Source organism: Gadus macrocephalus, chromosome 7, assembly GCF_031168955.1.
Source record: "Gadus macrocephalus chromosome 7, ASM3116895v1".
Classification (NCBI taxonomy): domain Eukaryota; kingdom Metazoa; phylum Chordata; class Actinopteri; order Gadiformes; family Gadidae; genus Gadus; species Gadus macrocephalus.
Window position 1 is genome coordinate 19,245,461 of NC_082388.1, and position 19,932 is coordinate 19,265,392.

General features: G+C 45.7%; 1 protein-coding gene across 1 annotated transcript in view; it reads left to right on the plus strand.

Moving 5' to 3' along the window:
• Positions 1-724: 724 nt before the first annotated feature.
• The window catches only part of jam3b (junctional adhesion molecule 3b), a 35,993-nt gene continuing 16,785 nt past the window's right edge, over positions 725-19,932 (plus strand). Inside the window, exon 1 of the mRNA XM_060057187.1 lies at positions 725-883. Within this exon, the coding sequence (XP_059913170.1) occupies positions 835-883 (49 nt within the window). The 5' untranslated portion in view covers positions 725-834. The remainder of the gene's footprint in view (positions 884-19,932) is intronic.

Below are 19,932 nucleotides of genomic sequence, written 5' to 3' on the forward strand. Positions count from 1 at the left end.
AACAATGTTGTGTTGAATTTGTAGTGCCATTGACATGTTGTTTTGCCCTTTGGTGTCCAAAGGGTTTCCCCATATGTTCCACACTCTTAATGTTATTTGAGTCTTTTTAATTAAATATTTGATCAAGATGAATTGATGATGTTTCTTAAAGGATTTGCAGAAGTAGCATTCGAAATTCGGGACAGATTAATATATTAATTTAAAAATGGGATCAACATCAAAAGAAACAGAACAAGCATGCATGTAAATTAGTATGAAACATGGAATATTTAAAGCTATTTATGACAGATTTTGTGACTGTAATTCAATTTCATTGTTCATAAGCTTTATTCGTATCATTATGCTTAGATTGACAACTGCAAAATATATTTGACAGGATTCCATTTTTGTTTTAACTATAAATATAATTCCAGTGAAATATAGCTTTAGGGGATTTTCAAATATGAACAGTGCCGACTACTTGTGGACTTTTCCCCTACACATCGGGTGACTTTGTTGATTTATTTAATAAGGTGCAAATACAACTGTGCTTTTGGTTTCCTATCTGAGCTTTGCAGCTCTTCCACCTAAGGCTACCGTTGTAAAACCTCCCACATCTTGTCAACTATAAATTCTTGTCTCCGTGAGTGATGCTTTCGGTAGCTATGGAAACCTAATATAATAGATCCACCCCCCTCCTCCTCCCTTCCTCCCTCCCCCAACCCCCTCTTCCCCTCCCCTCTCTCGCTCTATCCCTCCCTCTGCCTCTATCCGACCAGCCCTCGCTGCATCCACTCCAAAGCTCTTTAGGCTACTTTGCGCATGTACAGCTAAACAGAACACATCGACACGAAGATGGCGATAAGAAGTCTGATTTGCGTCCTGATTCTGTTCTCAACTCACTGTAAGTAACATTTGTCGTAAAGTAAAGGTGTACGTCCTCATCTCATTCTGGCGGTCCTACGAATACTCGTTCTGTCAATACCGAACTCACAAAACTAGATTCCGCGACAGAAGCTAACGGTCTCATTCAACTAGTAACTATCGGGCATCACTCAATCCTTTGGACTGGAACTAAATCTACTTTATAATGTATTTAACAATCAGTTCATTTATCTGACTGATACTAGTGGTGGGTTCTTGGGGGGCTGCCTCTATATTGTAAAGTGCGCGCATCCAGACCTTGGTTTGCGAACCCCGTTGTTCCGTGAATCCCTTCCAGTTCGACAGCTCGTCCCCACTAGTTCGGTGACTTTGGTGTGTTTGACGGTCTGTTTGAAATGCTTCGTGCGTCCTTACGGTTTGCTCGCTCGCTGTTTCCCTGTTTCATGTTCGTTCTTTCGGGTTCGTTTTGAGTCTGGACGACTTCCACGCTTTTGATGTGCGCTGTAAAGAAAAGTTTCCTTTAGGCTTGTAAAGTTTGGACGAGTGAGCGAGCTTACAGTTAGAATTCAGCTATAAATATTCGCAGTGTTGTTTACATCAAGTGTGGTAGATTGTGATGAAGATGAGGACGAGCGTGATGATGATGAGGATGATGATGAGCTGTGTTGAAATAAGTGCCGCGAAATAACAGTTTTTCCTAACGGGGAATAACGAGCGTCTGCGGGAGGAGCCAATGTGGCCACAGCATGCAGTCTAACTAACTAACTAACCCTAACCCCCTCTACCCGGCCTCAACCATTTCAGAACAAACAATAAATCCTGGTATTCTGGGTCTGAAGTGTCTGGTTTTATCGACTGCGAGGGGAAGGCCTGGCTGTGCTTTGATTCTGTCTCGCAATTACAAAAATAATGAATGGACTCAGTATTCCGAATCGAACAAGGTTTTTTGTTAAAGGTTAATTTTTATACATTTGCTCATTTCTTTTAATTAGCATATTATTATATTCTAAGTTTTGCATACATTTCCAATTTTAAGAGACGTTTTTCTGTTGGAAGAGAGTTTGCATTGTCACTTATATAATCCTGATTTCTGAAAACATCAGTAGCCTACAAAACTGCATATTAGTTTCTGTTCATCCAATGTTACCACCTATGTGTTTGAATGTGTGGTTACTGCATTAATAATGACCATTAGGGGATAGCACCACATGTGGTGGTGGCGTCTCTCTTTTGACTGGTCTAAATAAGAACGGTTTAAAAGACAGACAAAAAGAAAAGCAGTTAAGCATTGACTTCAGAACATACAGTGTGTGTGTGTGTGTGTGTGTGTGGACAGGCTTAAGTATCTGATTTTAATTAAGGCTGGCGGTGGAAGACATTTAAAACCTGTTGCTGGTGTCTCACTAGACATAGTACACCACATTCCTTTTCAACCGATACATTTTAGTAGCCGGTTAACGTACCGTTACCCGTGGTAAATCTGTAAAAAAAAAAAAAAAAAAAGAGAGAGAGAGAAAACAAGTCACGGTGACAGCACAATTGACATTTTCAGGGGGATGAATCGGGTCGACTAAGATTTAGGAATTTCTTTTGTCTCTTCTGGCCAGGGCTTAGTCATGTCGTCGGCTGGCCCATGGCCAGTACCACTGTCTTTAGAGCCAGGCTTAATCTGGCCACAGTGCTGCTGAGCTAGACATGCTTTACAACCTGCTCTGAAACTGACCAAAGCTGGCCACAAACCAAGCAGTGAATTACTAATTGGTTCTCATAGTTACTTCTATGTACTGATTTTCATGTGAATTCCACATATCTCCTCTAGCAAAGCTTTGATCGTAATTCTTTTCTTGCATGTTTCACAAATGTGGTAATGATGTGTAAAAATAAAACCGCTAATTCGCTGTGGGTTATTTTTTGACACTTCACTCAAGTGACGTGCACATTCTCGACTTATGTCTATGTATGTATATATATATGTGTGTGTCTGTGTGTGAGAGTGCTTCTAATTTTTCTTTCCCATGTTTAGCTAGCTGCTGCGTCATTAGTAAGCATGCAGCCCTTCCCCATCATGGCATGGCTAAACATAGCCTGACATAGCTCCTCACTAGTTGCTCAAATCAATATTCATGCACAACAGACACACACACACACACACACACGCACACACACACACACACACACACACACACACACACACACACACACACACACACACACACACACACACACACACACACACACACACACACACACACACACACACACACACATACACACACAAACATAACAAAGGGAGGCATCTGTGAGTCTGCAAACTTTCCATTCTGATGTAATGGATCACTTGAACATTTTCCATTGTTTTTGGGGCTCACCTGGATCTTTACACTTTGAAAAACATTCCAAGAAAAGTGGTACGCTCTCTCTGCAGTATGTCTGCCAGGAATCCCCTGCCAAAATATGTGTGCTTTTGGAAGATGCTCAAAGGGGATTAGCTTATGTGCTAATATAAACCTTTGCGAGCACTGCTGAGAGTCTTTTAAGGAAGACATGTAGGCGGATATTTAGGGGGCTCTACAGCAATCTTCTTCCATCTTCTTGTTGGCCGCCTTTTAAATAAGTTTCGTAAACCAAAATAACTTCAAACATATTTATTTGATTCTGGATATTGAGCTTTCCCATGGACTTTCCCACCGACATATTTAAGACAAGTAATTCTCTTTACTTTCGCTAAATTGGCACTTATGATAATTCTGTTTGGGCTCATTTGGGCCCCGGAATGAAGTCTGCTTATCTTATCCTAACAGATTAGATAAGGGATATCTCTGAAAACGCCACGAAGAGCACTTCCTCACAACTCACGACATTGCACAGTGTTGTAGAGGGACTGAAGGTAGAGAGAGCGTGAAGACAGGAGGAGATAGAGAGAGTGGGACATAGAAAGCGATAGAGTTTATAATCCTCTGCTCCTCCAGAGATACCCACGGCGCTTCTTGGATAACATTTCTCAACTGCTAAGTGGATCTGAAAAATGTGGTGCTTCAAAACTGTTTATCTGCTCCAAAGGGAAGCCAGGCAGCGAGGGGCAACTCCTCTCTCTTGCTGTCTATCTCCCGCTCGCTCTCACGGTTTAGCACATAGCCGTATGGTGCGGTGTAGTTGGCATGGCAGGAGGTTGGTGTTCCTCCAGGGGGGATAGGCACTGACTGATATCGCCTCCCTCCCTCCCTCCCTCCCTCCCTCCCTCCCTCCGTGCCAAGGCTGCCAGTTGTCGGATGATTCCCTACCCAACCCCAGAATCGGTGAGCAAATGTTCAGTGGGTGCTCCCAAGAAGGTATGCTTGGCCCCCAGTGGGCGAGTCCCGCACACACGCGGCACTGATGTGTTAGCTAAAGAGACAAGTCAACACAGGGTTGAAAGCAAGAAGACACCTTCAGGAGTCCCTTCGACGCGCGACATTGCTTCCACCACGACATAAACCATGGTTGGCTTCTGCGAGAGCCAAAGCGTTGGGAAGGTTTTTTTCACTTTGTGTATACATCACAAAGGCCTGTTACAAAATGGCCTGGTAGTTGGGCTGATTATCAACAAGGACTGGGAGGCCAAATTTTCCTCACCAGTTCATTATTGTGGTTAGATATCAGGATTGCTGCCCTTTTACAAGCCTCTTAACTGATATCATGACCTGACATGACATGATCATCTTAGGGAAGCAACTTTTGGGGGTGGGTGTTGTCATTTTAGTGAGCAGCACGCTTCTATCTATTTGAGTCTCAGTGCCATGACAGTCTTGCTGATACAAAGCAGAAGCAGCACATGGCCCAGGCTGTGGTATGACCTGAAACAGCTGAGAAGCCGTGGGTGGAGGTGTTTGGGGGGGCTGCGTTGGTCGACTTGACCAGAAATATCCGACGCTGGCTGAGCTGTCCCTCCCAAAAAACCTGCGCAGGCATTTACAGCAAATGCAGCATTCCTGAACGGAAAACACATGGAGTTAGAGGCGGCCATGTTGAGTTGGGTGTGTGTATGCTGAATAACAATGAGTACCCACCTGTTTCTTACGCTCTTAAAAGAGACCTCTGTCTGTCTGTGTTGCGTGCGGTTAAAGAGCAGGAAGCAGGGGACTTGTAAAGACAAGAGGTCAACAAAGTCTCACTTGTTGAGGTTGGTTTTAGAAAGCTTGCTGGTGCATTGGTTGACACCCCTCTAGAGAGGGACATCCATTAACATGGTAACATTCACTCAAGAGATTACAGACCCCTTTTGCTTTTATCAGTTTTTCCCTCTAACAGCAATAAGCTGCCCCAGATGGGCAGGGTGAAAGACATCATTCTCACGTTCCAGAAATGGCAAGCATGTGCATGTTTCAAATGTCAATAACACCACCATGTTGGAGGATCGTTGGTCATGAGCCCTAACCAGGGCATCGGGCGTTTCAAGCCGTCCATCGACTCGATATGAAAATATTAACACTTGCTCCAGAAAAAAAATGGAATATATATGGTCATTATGGAACAGGGCGGGTATTGGGTAGCCTGGCTCCGCCCGCCTAAGTACTTCCTCTCAATTTTGATTTCCCTTCAGTACTAGGTCTGGGTCTGCGGTATGTTAGTGGGTTTTCTCCGTCCAAACTTTCTGCGTCCAATCAGCGAACAGAGTGGCTGAGATCAATGACGTTAAAGTCAACTCTCGTTGACGGACATCTTCACGCACAGTGTTTGGTTTGTTTACAGCCTGCGCGCAACGTGATTCCCGGCCAAACGTTAGCGATTGGTTATGGCAGATCCAGAGTGGCACTGGGCAGATCCAATAGTTTTAAACTTCAACAGACACCCGCCTTCAAGTGAGTTAACGTTTGTCAATTGAGTAGGTCAAGACTGCAAAACTCATTGCAAATGAAATGAAGTAAGAGAGTCTGGAAGGACTAGGTATCGGGCATACACCCTTAAAAAAAAAGTATTTGAAGCAAACTGCTTGGCAGCCGAAAGCACCAGCGAGATTTACGCGAAGGAATACCATTTGTTATCATGTCCTGTGTAATGTAGCGGCCCGGAAACACGTCCCTTCCTCAATAGCCCAACCAAATTGCCATGTTTGTTTTGCCAAGATATCATTATTGCTTGTTTAGTCTACTCTAGATTAGTAGATAATCTCTGAGATGGCCTGGCTGTGGCCACCCGAGTTAAGGGTAGTTTCAGGGTGCCTTTACTGTTTCATGATCTCCCTCAGTCATCACATGGTCCCTCGGGGGGACCATGTATTTTTTTTTCATTTCTTCCTTCCTCTGTTCCTGTGATCGCTGGGGACCAACCCGTGCCGATCAATTGGCCGAAAAACAAGTCGCCATCGATCAGACGTCGGGCCGGCCGTCGGCTTAGGGAGATGATTAGAGGGCCTGGTTGATGACACGTTGGAGCCAGTGAGAGCTGCTCTATCTCGAGGGGGGGGGGGGGGGGGGGGTTGGGGGAGGGGGGGGGTTGGAGCCGCCGACACCCGGGGGCCAGAGCTCCACGGCGCTGAGAGTCATAACCAGATAATCGCTCTGGTTTCATCCACTGTTTACCGGGAGGCCTGTAACAAGCGGCAGTGGGCGTCTAAAAATAGCCCTGAAAGATAACCTCAGGTGTTTGGTCACAGTTCATTCCACAGCGTCGATGTTAGATATACGGCGCAACAATTCAGAGGTAGCAGCGGTCATCAGAGCGTCATGCATCATGATGCCTTGTTTATTTCTCGTTTATTTCTCCTCCTCATAAACCTCATAAAACCTCATTAAATCACTGCGTTGTACTCATTTCAAGACGCTTAGAAAATACTTTTGCTTAGTTGTTCAGTTTGAAAACATTAAATCTCTTTTTAATCTGGAGTTTGGAATAGCTAACATAACCTCATCAATTGCAGGAGGGTACGCCATAACAGAAAGACTCAGCAGGAGAACATGTAGTGATACCTGGATAAGGCCGACCCAGCATAATGAATAAATCAAATACTAAACCCACAGGTATTTAGTGTGTTGAGGCTTGAACAGGCTGGATGTGACACTGCTCGATCCGTGGCTATTTTGGACCGCGTGTGCATGTGAGAGAAAGCAGGGTGCACAGATTTCCGTAGAGTTAGAGCAGTCTTCATCTAAACACCGGAAAGAAAGCATGCTGATATTTACCAGGTTGCCGTGGAATGAAAAGGGATTTGCTCTTAGGAGAGATTTCTTGGCATGTTTATAAATAAACAGCCGTGTTTCATCTGAAATAGGATCGGGATTTCCTTTTTCAGATTTTATTCCCAATCATCCCCCCCAGCTCATCTGAATGACAATTTTAAATTTAAATTTTAAATTTTAAAACCATGATGTAATGGAATTGCAGTGCGTTGATAAGCAGCCACTGATTAAAAGGCAGAATAATGAGGCAGAGAGTTAGAATGCTCTTTCTGCGGTAAAGCAGCAAACACAGCGTTGACTGTGTGGTGTTACCTGGGAAACAACCCACATTCTATAACCTCTCGCTCCTGGGGGCAGGCCAATTACTCTGCTTACAGCCTTGCCAGTAAGCCATTTCACGCAGAACTGTGTTGGCAAAATAATACTTCATTCATTTATCAATTGCCCCCCCCTGAAGTATTTTATTTTCACCGTCTAATATAACAGAACCATCTTGGCTAGATAAAGTATATTATTTCACCATAGATATGCTTTTATTTTTTTGTGTCATTTGTAATTTGACAACAATTTCACAGTGACTGGAGTCGACAGCTCTGTCATTAGGAAGTAGACTAACATTCTTTTAATTAAGACTAACCATGCCCAGAGCCACAGATGCCTTCAAAACGGCTTGCATTTGATACAGTCGCTACTGAGAAAGAAAGAGAGCTTGCATATTCCACAATCATCCGCCCAAGCTTGCTTTCATGTTTGGTCATATCTGTGATGTTGTGCTTCAGAAAAATAGGTTCATCAGAGAGATGTCAGTTACATTTTTATGTTAAGGAGCTTCCAGAAATTCGACTTCAAACGTCAAATTTGTATCATGTTTTGTCAAAGCTTTGGGAACTCTGTTTATTCAGGGTGTATTCCAATGCAAGAAGCCGCAAATTAAAATAAACAGCGCAGTGTGTATGAAGAAGGTCAAACGTCATAGACTCATCCTAATGACAGAGGACTATAACTGACATGCTCTTTGAATGGGGGTCTAATGTCCTCTCAATGCTGAGAACACTTTCAGAAGTATGGTGCTCAGAGAGAAAGAAAAGTAAAATGGGTATAATTAAAAAGTATAATTTATTATATCTTGAGACTCTATTTGCCATAGGGTAGATGGGGACTGTGAGATGAACACTGGTAGAGCGACCGAGAGGTACAAACCAGGGGTAAAGGCCTGGGCTGGTTGCAGCAGTGTGTCTTGAAAGAAGAACTCAGCAGCGCTCTACTCCAGGGGTTTTAGAGTGCTTGTGGTCAGAAGTGACACAGAAATCCTGGTGGTCATCCAAAGAGACTTACCAGAATGACTAACTGTGTTCTGTTGGAGTGAGTTTGGAATAGGGGCAATGTTTCAGGCTACCACTGGGATCTTTTCCTTTTATTATTAGTTGCTGTTTTGATGTTGATTCTGATTTTGTAGAAAGTATTGCAAAGTTTGAAGCTGAAAATCCTTGATGAGCAGCATCGCGATCTGCGTCCAATCAGGCTCCATCTTGCTTCAACACCTTCAAGTTTAGCTCAGAAAATATGTGTCACTGATGACTGCCGTCCTATCACAAATTATTTCCCGGCCTCTGGGCTTATCAGGTCAGATTTAAGGTCCATTCAAATATTACATTATTATTAACTAACATCTTCTCCTTTAGGTCCATATTCCACAATTAGTTTCTATGTGTAAGGATTTCACAGGACCCCTATATAGTGCACTTGTGACCAGCAAGAAGTGCTGAAGCAGCATAACTTTCTTTCTTTCTTTATTTATTGTACTAAAGATGTGCATTGCAACGCTAGCCAGGCCAGTGTACCAGAATTGTTTCTTGTGTAAATCACCCTACAGATTGAAAGCTGGGATCGATAGCATACCCCCTCACTGCTACTATTAGAATTGCAATGTGCATTCAGCTGACTAGCCAGATAGTGTTTGCGGATTGTAACCAAACCATCTGGCCATATGGCCTTAGTGGGCTGCTCCTTCTGTGCTACTTAGTGCTTAAGACGCCTTGGGTTGAAAAGGTCATCGGTTTGTGCTTGTTGCGTGTTTTCAACAAACTTCCTAGAAAAACATATTCCAATTGATACGCTGTAATGAATGACCATTAAGCTAATGCCTTGGTGTGAGGCCAATCGATGAAATACGCAAGGTGACCACTGAGGCATTAGCTTGGAGTGCTCTTGGCACACCGCCATGAAAACCTAACAATCAGCTGTGTGAAGAAGAAGGAAAAACACCCCATCATGTCCACAGAGTTATTGGATGGAACACAAGTAAATTCTTAAAGAGTGCTGACATGGGTGATCCACGGGTCATAATGGGTTCCCTAGGATCTGTCAAGAAAGATCATGGCTGCGCACGCGATCGGGGGCTTTTAAAGGAGTTTGTAATGAACCATGTTGAAGAATAGTATTGAGAGAGAACGAGAGATAGACAGAGAGAGAGAGGGAGAGAGAGAGAGAGGGGGAGAGAGAGAGAGGGAGAGAGAGAGAGGGAGAGAGAGAGAGGGAGAGAGAGAGAGAGAGCGATGCGGCCAATTGCCACAAGTGTGCAAGGGCATGGTTTGGACGAGTGAATGCCTGACATAGTTGTCCGGATGCCAGGGATAGGTGACGAGTTTGTAACACGGTGGGCTGCTTCCAGGCCCCAGAAACGCCGGCTGTAGCATGAGCTTCTGCTAGCTCGCAGCGTCACGGAAGGCGACGGATGGAGGGGGGGGAGAGAATGGGAGAGAGATAATGGGATGGGGGGGGGGAGTTGAAAGTAATTTGGAGGGGGGTCGGATGGATTTTGTTTTATGACTCAAAAATAATGCTGGGCATTTCTCAACCTTTTACTCGATCATTTTATATTAGCTGCCTTTAAATCAGAGCAAGAGGGACTGGACTGTAAATTTAGCTGCAGAGGCCGTGGGCCGCCACACGGAACATGTTTAATACTGTAATCTAAGCAAGCATTCCCAAAGCTGTTTTCACATCCTTGGTTGGAGGAAGAGGGATTTCTCAATCTCACAATTAAACATAATTGTCGCGCCGCTCGACATTCCGCATTTTTTTTGTTGAGTCCAGCCCTAAATGACCTGACTTATCTCCCTTCGTCGCCATTTCCTTTGGCTCGGTGCTCCTCCTTTTCCTGTTTTAGTCCAGGCGTATTTATACAGTGGTCATTAGCAGAGTTCATCCTAGATTCCTGAACGGCCCCACTAAGCCATCCGAGCATGGGCCATCCGACCATGGGCCATCCGACCATGGGCCATCCGACCATGGGCCATCCGACCATGGGCTATCCGAGCATGGGCCATCCGACCATGGGCCATCCGACCATGGGCCATCCGACCATGGGCCATCCGACCATGGGCCATCCGACCATGGGCTATCCGAGCATGGGCCATCCGACCATGGGCCATCCGGACATGGGCCCTCCTCGCGCGGCCGCACCACATGCTCCCATCACATGGTTCATTGTTGAATATTGAGTAGTGAGAAACAAGGCAAACACATTGTATGGAGATGTAAGTTGAACAGAATTAATTCATTATTAATAATATGAGTAGTTGTGGTGGTGGTGGTGGTGGTGTTGGTGGTGGTGGTGGAGGTGGTGGTGGTGGAGGTGGCGGTGGTGGAGGTGGTAGTTGTAGAAGCCTTATATAAGGAGGCAAATGCTCAATTAAATGATGTGAAAGTTGGAGAGAAAGATATATTTGCAATTATTATAAATTAGTTCAATGTTATCTTATTCACGGTCATGAACACCATTTAAAATTGTCACTTTTAAAGTACTGTATTTAAAAGGGTGTTAACCAAGAAGCAGGTGTTTTTTATCAGCTGTCACTTTCTCCCATAATCCACTGTCTCGTGATCATTCTGAGCATTTCCTTCCATTCACTGCCATTGAACGGAACTGGTTGGACTCACGGATGGACCAATAATTGTAGTAATCATGTTTGACACATTAACTACTTCCATTGGCAATCTTGCGGTGAAAAAGGCTTCATGGTTAGATGAAACCCTGTGGAATTGAATTAGACTTGTATGGAGTTTTAAATGCTAATTGCCGCCTGAATCACAAGCAAAGGCATCTGTAAAATGTCAACATCTGGCCACAGTAATGTTCTGCAGCAGTCCCTGCAGTCTGTATCGTTCCCACCTTAAAGGGGAACCGTCACACCCGGCTATTTTTTAATATAAGAAAGTACTGCTCCCTCGGCTTGTTGTGGACAAATTCTGGTGTGAAATATCGACTGCGGTTCTGCACGAAAATCAAAGAGAAGTTGGACCATGAAAAAATGACGTAAATGCCCAAAGTTCGCCTTGTTTGTTCAGGTAGTGAAAACACGTGCATGAGGCAGTGCTCCTCCATATCAGAAAACAACCAAACACTGTCCCCTCTAAACCGAACCATGTTTCATTGTTATTCTCTAGAAGGAATAATGGGGGGGGGTGCACAGATCTGTTGCTCCTAAAATATTCAGCGAATGAAAGCAAAGAGGCAACAAATAATTCATTGAGAAAATAAAGAAGAACAGTAGAAAACACCGGAACAAAAGGCTTTCAGTCAGCGGGGGTAAAGTTTATGGGAGCTCAGTTTGTGTGAATGTGTGTGTGTGTGTGTTTGTGTGTGTGTGTGTGTGTGTGTGTGTGTGTGTGTGTGTGTATGTGTGTCTTTTGTGGATGGGGAAGTGCAAAGCAGTGGAATGTACCCCTCCCTAACTCGCACACACACACACACACACCCTGACACACACAAACACTTCACCCCACTCCACCCTCAAAGTTTGTCCCAGAACTCCCCTCAGAATCTGACATCCATTCTGGTTTGATCCGGTTCGGGCTCGAACAATGATCTTATGGTTTCATAAACCCCATTCCAGCACACATTGCAGTGAGAAGCTCCATCTCTTGGCGTAACAAGTGCCTCTTAATGGCCCCCCTAGTCTTACACGCACTGGGCCTAATGAACCCACCCACTACATCCGTCCATCCAACCCTCCCCACGTCCCTCCCCCACCAGGGTCATTCATGTGGAATTGTCCAAACAACATTTTTCTCCTTCTCCATCTCTCCACTCGTCTCCTTACTCCAGATCGTCTGTGTGTATTGTATTGTCTGTGGGGGCCCTCCGGCAGTGCCTAGGGGCCAACTGTTTACGGGCCACAAAATACCACCAGTGGCCAAAGCGCTGGTATTCCGCTCTTGAGACACAAGTAGAAAAAGACACGGTACGGTAATACGTGCAAAACATGTGCTTGTTGTGACGTATGAGTGGGCTTCTTGTGGAGCCAGTGTGTTATGCTGGGAGGCCCACCCTGTGCCCTGCCCTTCTCCCCCACTGGGCCATGACACGGGAGGGGCTCACTGGTGACCCCGTTCCCTTGAACTGGTGGAATAATCATGGCTGGCAGGGATAATATTAATCGACTCTAAACTACACAGAAAAAAAAATAGTATCCGCCATTATACTGATCAAATTCTTTTTATGTAACAAGATACCAACAATGTAGTAATATTAACCCTGTCTCGGATTGTGGATTTGTTTGGCCAACTCTGGGTTTATTATTTCGCATAGACCTTACACACAGAACAGGCTCTTTGATCTCAACAGTATTCACTGTTTATTTTCTTTCCAGTGGTGGATCAAGCAAGGGCTGAAAAGTGTGTACAAAGGGGCTCTACAAAACATGTACTAGCTGACCTCTACAAGTGTGTGTTAGGGGATTTTTTGAGAGCAGGTACAGACGAAAATATCGTCTGACAGGCTTAGAGACGAAAGAGCACTCACTTTAGGACCATCAGCAGCTGTCCCCCTCAACCCAAAACAAGCGCTCCCCTTCGTTTTTCTTCTCTACCACAACAGAGTCCCCGCTGTAACATCGGCCCAGCCTCCGGCCCTGTGTCACTTTCTTTATGAGCCCGGTGGGTCGCCATAACCCAGGCTGCGGCATCACAACACAGGGACAGGCTACAGGGGGGCTTGGCATGGGGCGGCTCTGGTAGGCCGGTGGGCTGTAATGCATGCGTCTGGTATTTCCCACGGAAACCCATTGGAGCATTCTTGCCCCCCCCCCCCCCCCTCCAGAGCAGGTGACGGTCCGGGCTGGGAGGTCATGGGAGGCATGAGGCATCAGATGGTTATTCCTTTTCCTTTTTTCTCTCTTGCTTTTTCTCTACCCCATCCCCACCCAGCTGTTGCTGTTTGGCGCGAGCATTCCCCGCGCAACCACTCAGGCTGCCTATGCAAACTATTTGCGGCGAAGGTATGCACATTGGGCACATTTGCTGTCTAAGGGGGGGCGTGGGGTGATTGTTGGGGTAGGTGGGGATGCGTGGGCAGCGGGTATCTACCCTCTGCTTGTAAATTTCGCGTCATTGATGTCTCTGTGTTAGATTCTTCAATACTTCATGTGTTGACTCACAGCGGTTAGCGCAGGTGGGGAGGAACGGTTGCTCGTGAAATTCAGGAAAAAAAGCCATGAATCATCTTTTGGTTGTCTGTGTTCCAGAAAGTTTCAGAGTGTCATGAGTTTGGTATGCGGGTTTAGCAGAACCAGAGCCTCCACCCTTTGACGAGTCAAAGGGTTGGGAGTTATTTTACCAAAAGGAGTAAACAACTGCTTTAAAACACACACGTAAAATATTTGATGTTTCAATGTGAGCTGTGATTTTCTTATATGCATTTTGAGGATAGCAGGCACATTTTTTATAAAGGTTTTTAGCAATTCCTTCACGAATAACTTCAGGAGGAAAGCTATTAATACACAACCCGATGTGAAAGTGATTAGATACACAGCCTGTTGGCTTTCTCCATCTCCATCCACTAAGTCCTGGGCTTTCAAAACAAGGGGCGTTGGGAAAGTGACCCTTGAACCCCCCCAACCCACGCCTGTGCAGGCTTTCCTTCACCTGTGACAGTTTCTCCCCACATGGTCACAAGTGAGGCGACCTTACATTCTATCCTCCCATGTTTGTACTCCCAGCAAGCGCTTACTCAGGAACAATGCCCACGCGGGAATTGCCTCCCACAGCATTGCACACAAAAAGGCCCAGGCCAGTTGCCAGTGATGGCAAGATTAGGGACCTCACTGGCTGGTGTTTGGTGCTGAGAGGAAATCATTTGTCAATGTGTAAATATTGAATGACTCTCGCATTTGACCCATGCCAGGTGAAAAATCGCTCCTTGGGGGTGTTCATGTTTATGGGAAGTAGACAGTGAATGGTTCTTGGTTGTATTTGATTTACGGACTATTAAAGTCAATTGATTGAAGGTATGTGCCTCCAAAACATAAACAGGATGCTTTTGCCAGATAGCCCTTACTGGAATTTGTAATGCAATGTAAATCACATCATTGAATGTGCATCACATCTTGTGATTTCCTGCTTGCTTCATGTTACAATTGATTACACTATATTGCATTACATTTCAGATGAAATGATTAACATAATACTTTGATGTGCGTATTAGTTCATTTATTATTTTTGTTTCACTAGTAATTGTGTCCAACAGACTGGATTTTAAGGTTTCATGGTCCAATTGCCAGACATCAGTGCTCCCTGGTCACCGTGGTGGAAGGGGAATGTAGCCATGTGTTTGTAATGCGCGAACGCACAACAACAGCTCCAATGTTACGGCATGTGGATAATTTCTTGAGTAGCATAACATAGTTGTTCCAACATCCATGGATGCTAAAGCCCAGCAGTATTGGAAAAAAAAAAACTCTCAAAAGAAAAACACACGGTTTAAAATGTTTGTCTCCGATGTCTCAATCTGTAAAGTCCACCCATCCACCTTTTCATAGAGAACGCAATGATACACATAATATACACGTATATAATGTGTCCGCTAGGCACAGCAGGGCCCATCCCGGGGCACACAGCTTAGCTATTGTTTTACGGGCGTGAGCCAGCAGACAGAGCTCCCAGGATGAGGAGGGTGGCACAGGGCAGCCACCACTGCCCGAGCAGACAGGCAGCTTTGTCTCCGGGTTATGAAGTGTTCATGAGCTTCCTGGGGGGGCCATCTCATCGCTCACATATGGCTCCGGAGAGCCAGAGCTCCGGGGCCATTGTGTGACGGACAGACAGCGGCCTCACAGATGAGAGTCTGTCTTCTCAGGCTCCGTTTAAGGTTGTCACATTTGTCTGTGTGCCCACGAGCGTGCTAAGGTTGGTTGTGTGGCTCTGTCAGAGGTGATCCTGAGTGCAGGCACCATAACATCTTAAGCCTTGTAGCCTTATGGGAATAGTAAACTAAAATAGTAGTAGTGCGTCTCATATGGATGGCAGCATCTGCTAAATGATTACGATGATGTGTGTTTGCTTGTATGTGTGTGTGTGTGCGTGCCCTGCATCCCTTGTGACCATTACTGAAAGTGCAGCTTTTGTGTGGAGCGTGTTTTTGCGCCGCCATTGTGAATATAAAGTGGTCATCCTTGGGCCAGGCAGGAAGTAGAAAAGGCAGATAAAAAAAGGCCAGTCGGCTCGGTTAGATCAACATGTCCCTGCTCTTCAGTGCTGCCGTATTGTGGTGCTGTCAGACCAGCCTTACCCGGCCATAGTAGACTACACTTTGAGGCTAAACACCAAACAATGTCCGCTTATCTCTTTCCTCGTCCGCAGAGCATCTGTCTCGTTGCCCATTGTCAGTGTTGTCGCCGTATAGGGCATCAGGAGGTAAAGAGACTGCTGGCGGGTCAAATACACCTCTATAGAATATACAGGCGTCCACAAAAAGCCTTGAACAGGGACTATTATCTGCTGGATTGGAGAGGAATTACTGGGGAATGATTTGGCCTATTATGATGAAAAGTTTTAGGTGGGAGTCAATATTTCCATGAAACAGTGATGTGTTTGTGTGTGTGTGCGTGTGTGAGTGGGAGTCTGTGTGTGTGTGTGTGTGTGTGTGTGTGTGTGTGTGTGTGTGTGTGTGTGTGTGTGTGTGTGTGTGTGTGTGTGTGTGTGTGTGTGTGTGTGTGTGTGTGTGTGTGTGTGTGTGTGTGTGTGTGTGTGTGGAGCTGGGTGTGTTTCAGGATAATCATACTGGGTGTGGTAGCTTTCAGTGTGTGTGTGGAACAGAACGGAGAGTCAGAGGATTGTTGTTATCCAAGGGATTGACGTAGTATTATCTGATCCATTCATCGTTGATTCGTTGGAGGAGGGGGTCTGGCCGGGGGTTAGTTCAGGCTAGCACACAACAGCAGGCAGCTGATCAATTAAAAACCCAGCAGCGCACCCTGGTCCCTGGTCCCTGGTCCCTGGTCCCTGGTCCCTGGTCCCTGGTCCCTGGTCCCTGGTCCCTGTTCCCTGATCCCTGGTCCCTGCTCCCTGCTCCCTGCTCCCTGCTCCCTGCTCCCTGTTCCCTTGTCCCTGGTCCCGGCACATTCACAACAAGCGGGCCCCCGGGGCGCCATGTGTCTTCATCACACCCGCAAAAGGCTGCGGTGGAAATGCATTCCTCATTAGGATTAAGGAAGGGGTCAGTCCGCCTTCACCAGAATGTGTGGCATTCGCAGGGATGCCATCTGTGCAGAGTGTGGGCGAGGGGCTAATTCTGGCGCAGTAGTTGAGTGGCGCGATTTAACACAGATTGTTCCTCCGTGGCAGCCCTACTTCAAGCGCAGGATTTTCAACCCGGCGGGGCCCGTGGCCAAAAAAACAGACGCAATAAAGCTGAATCTCCAACCTCCACCCCCCCCCCCCCCCCCCTCCCCTGTCTCCCTCATCCCGCTGCCCACCCCTCAGATCTCAGTTTAAGCTGACGCCACAGATCCTCCCAATTCATTCGGATGGCCAACATGTGTGGCACGTCAAATGGTTAGCATGACAAGGATGCTGTGCCAGGGGAGGCCGGCTTGCTGGCTAGGCTTCATGCCTCAATCCGTTCTGACAAGGTGCTCTCTCTTTCTCTCTCTTCCCTTGTCTCTCTCTCTCTCTCTCTCTCTAAGGTTCTGGCCATGTACAAGGAAAGAATAACAGCCATCAGTTATTTCATCATGGAAAGTGGTGGCGGCCTGGCCTTTTATCTGCCTGTATAACAGTCAGGGTGGATGTAGAGCTGCAGCACTTAACTGAAGAAGGGATTTCAGCAATTAGTGCTCTGCTTTTACGCTCCCCAATATGTTAACCTTTTTATAAAAAAAAAATTCGACCGCTCCACACACTTTCACAGTTATTACTTTTAAAGTCATGTGCTATGCTAAAAAGCATAGCACAAGAATAGGACTCTCCAAATGAACAAATTATCGAGATTGAGCGTGTTATCTATCATGATGACCAATTACTTTGGTTTACTTTATGATAACCAAAGGAGTACAGTCAGTGACCCAGTAAGACTACAGCAGTGAACGGTGCAGATGAATGCGTCAGCTGTTACAGCTAATTATGCATCACGTTTGACGTAGAATGTAGGGTTCTGTTACCTAGGTAGTATTCAAGAAATCGATTTAAACCTACAAACTGCAGTTTGGCACCCATATATGAAGTGCTACTGAGTAAAACACTTTATTTAATAATTACATTAGTGAGGAATTGACCACCATCATAACAAGACAGTAGACAAACAACACATTTTCGGGTAAACACTAATTGTCACATCTAGCATTTCTTTGTATTAACCTTTTGATTTTGGATAACTTCTCCTCCTGTGAATGTGGCCTTCCCTTTATCCAGGCACAATAGACCTCAACCATTGTTCGGTTTAATTAAGCATTCATCCACTCCTACCAGACCCTGAAACTGTGTCGCAAACAAAGGTCTCCATTGACCTGGGCAGGGGTCGGAGGAACCATGTGAACACAAGCAGTGTGACACCGAACAACAGGGCTATTTTAATGCTCAAGTGAAGGCTCTGATCGTCTCTGCAGCGTGCCGGTTCACATGACTTCATGAATTAACCCCGGTAATATTCCATCCCTTCGTTCCTGTAGAGAATGCCAGTGTACTTCGCCCCCCCCCCCCCCCCCTTGTCAGCAATAACTTTTGGGCGGCTACAAAGAGTGTGACTGTTCACCCAGACACGGAGACACGGAACCTTCCGCTTGAACACAACACGAAAAATACGGAAAAGGGGACTTCTTAGAACATAGGGTTAGGGTTAGGGTTAGTAGGGTAGTTAGAATAGTACTTTCTTCTTTTGGCATGTCTTTGAACTGTCTGGTGGGGGACAGCCACAGTGTTTTTACACCCCAGCCCTGGATCTGTGAGTGCTGTGCTGGGGGGAATGGGGTTTCTGGCAGGGTAAAAGGCACAGCATGTGTCAGGTGGGAGAGTGAGAGTTCTCTCTCTCTCCCCCGTACCAGTCATGTGAGTAAGTTGGTGCGCTCCATGACTAACGGACTAGCCAGCCGCATTGCAGACACGAACGCTGACCTAAAGTGACAGGTTCCCAGGCGTTCCATGACACCACCGTTCCTCCCACTGCCTATTCTGGCCCTCCCATTGGCTTAGACAATGCATATAGTCTTTTTGACCCTGCCTGGAATGGGAAGAGGGGGGTTACCGGGGAAAAGGCGCTTGGGTTTGGCCCTGGCCTTGCCTGGCATCACGGATCAAGGCCCGCAGCAAGGCCCAGTATGGAGCTGAATATATGAATACACAAAGAGAGCTTCCGGCTGGGGAATGCCAATCTGTGTATGAGCGCACCTGGAACTAGACAGACCCTCTCATGATGTCATGCTTTTAAAGCGTTTAGTCATGCAGTCCAGGGTTAGGTGATGGTGCTAAATGGAGCATATACACATTTTTATGATAAAAGACTGGAGATTTATCAGTACACTGAGTGCCTTTGACATTATGGGAATTATTTTGGAATGTTTGGGGATGTCACCTAGTGGTTTATTTGTCTTTCGGATGAGTTAACCGGCTGGATCACAACTAAGGAAGACGGGACTGTTACACGTGTAGCGCTCCACTCCAAGTGGGATCTCTCTTCGTTTCCAGATATATCCCGATAGGGTTTGGGATGGATTGTTGACACGTTGACGTTTGGCATCAAACACGCATCTCCATCTGACCTTGTGTGATCGGATTTCGTCTCCCTGCCTGGCATGTGATAACCGCAGTTACACTTCCGCATTGTTGTCACGGCTGACCTCTGTTAAAGCTATGAGAAATGTGGCCAGTATCAATGTTTTGGCTTCCAACTCCTCCAGCCATGCCAGATACCTCCACCGGTTGTGGCTAGAGGTGGTGGATAGTTTCACTGTAATATAGACTCCTTATCATTATATCTTTTTTTTTCATCCATCTTATCAACATAGGCACATGAATGGCAGCGTGAATGACACATGTGTCGGAATGCGGTCAGTAAGGGTTAGATAGTACGACAATGTGCTCATAGACATCCCTGACCTCCCCTGGTGTGTTTATGTGGACGGGACGTATCATGTTTTGTATTTTCAGAGGATAGTATCACTATCAGTTTTTATGCTGAATGCGAAAACACTCCCAAAATGAAAAGGAAGTCGGTCAGTATTTGGTCTGAAACAGCTTACCAAATGTGTTTGAGCCTCGGAGATCTGCTCATTCACATACCAACCATTTGAATTCCTCAAATTGTAGCTGGAGACTTTGAAAATTAAAAGGAAATGCATATTTGATACAAGAAGGATAGAAATGTGTGATTGGATCGTCCCTCTGAAAAGTAATGGTCCTCTTCACTATGAAGTTCATCTAACACCTATAATTCAGTAATTCACCTGGACACATCAAAATCCACACGCCACTCACACTTCAGACGGAGTACAGATGCAAACCCCAAGCTGGGAACATTGCAGACCTACTTCCCCAACATACCTTGACTACCATCTCAAACATGTGAAACATCTTCTTGAAGATTTTATGTCGCCGGATGTTTAACGTGGTCACGAGAGTCTGCGAGACCCATGCCTATAAC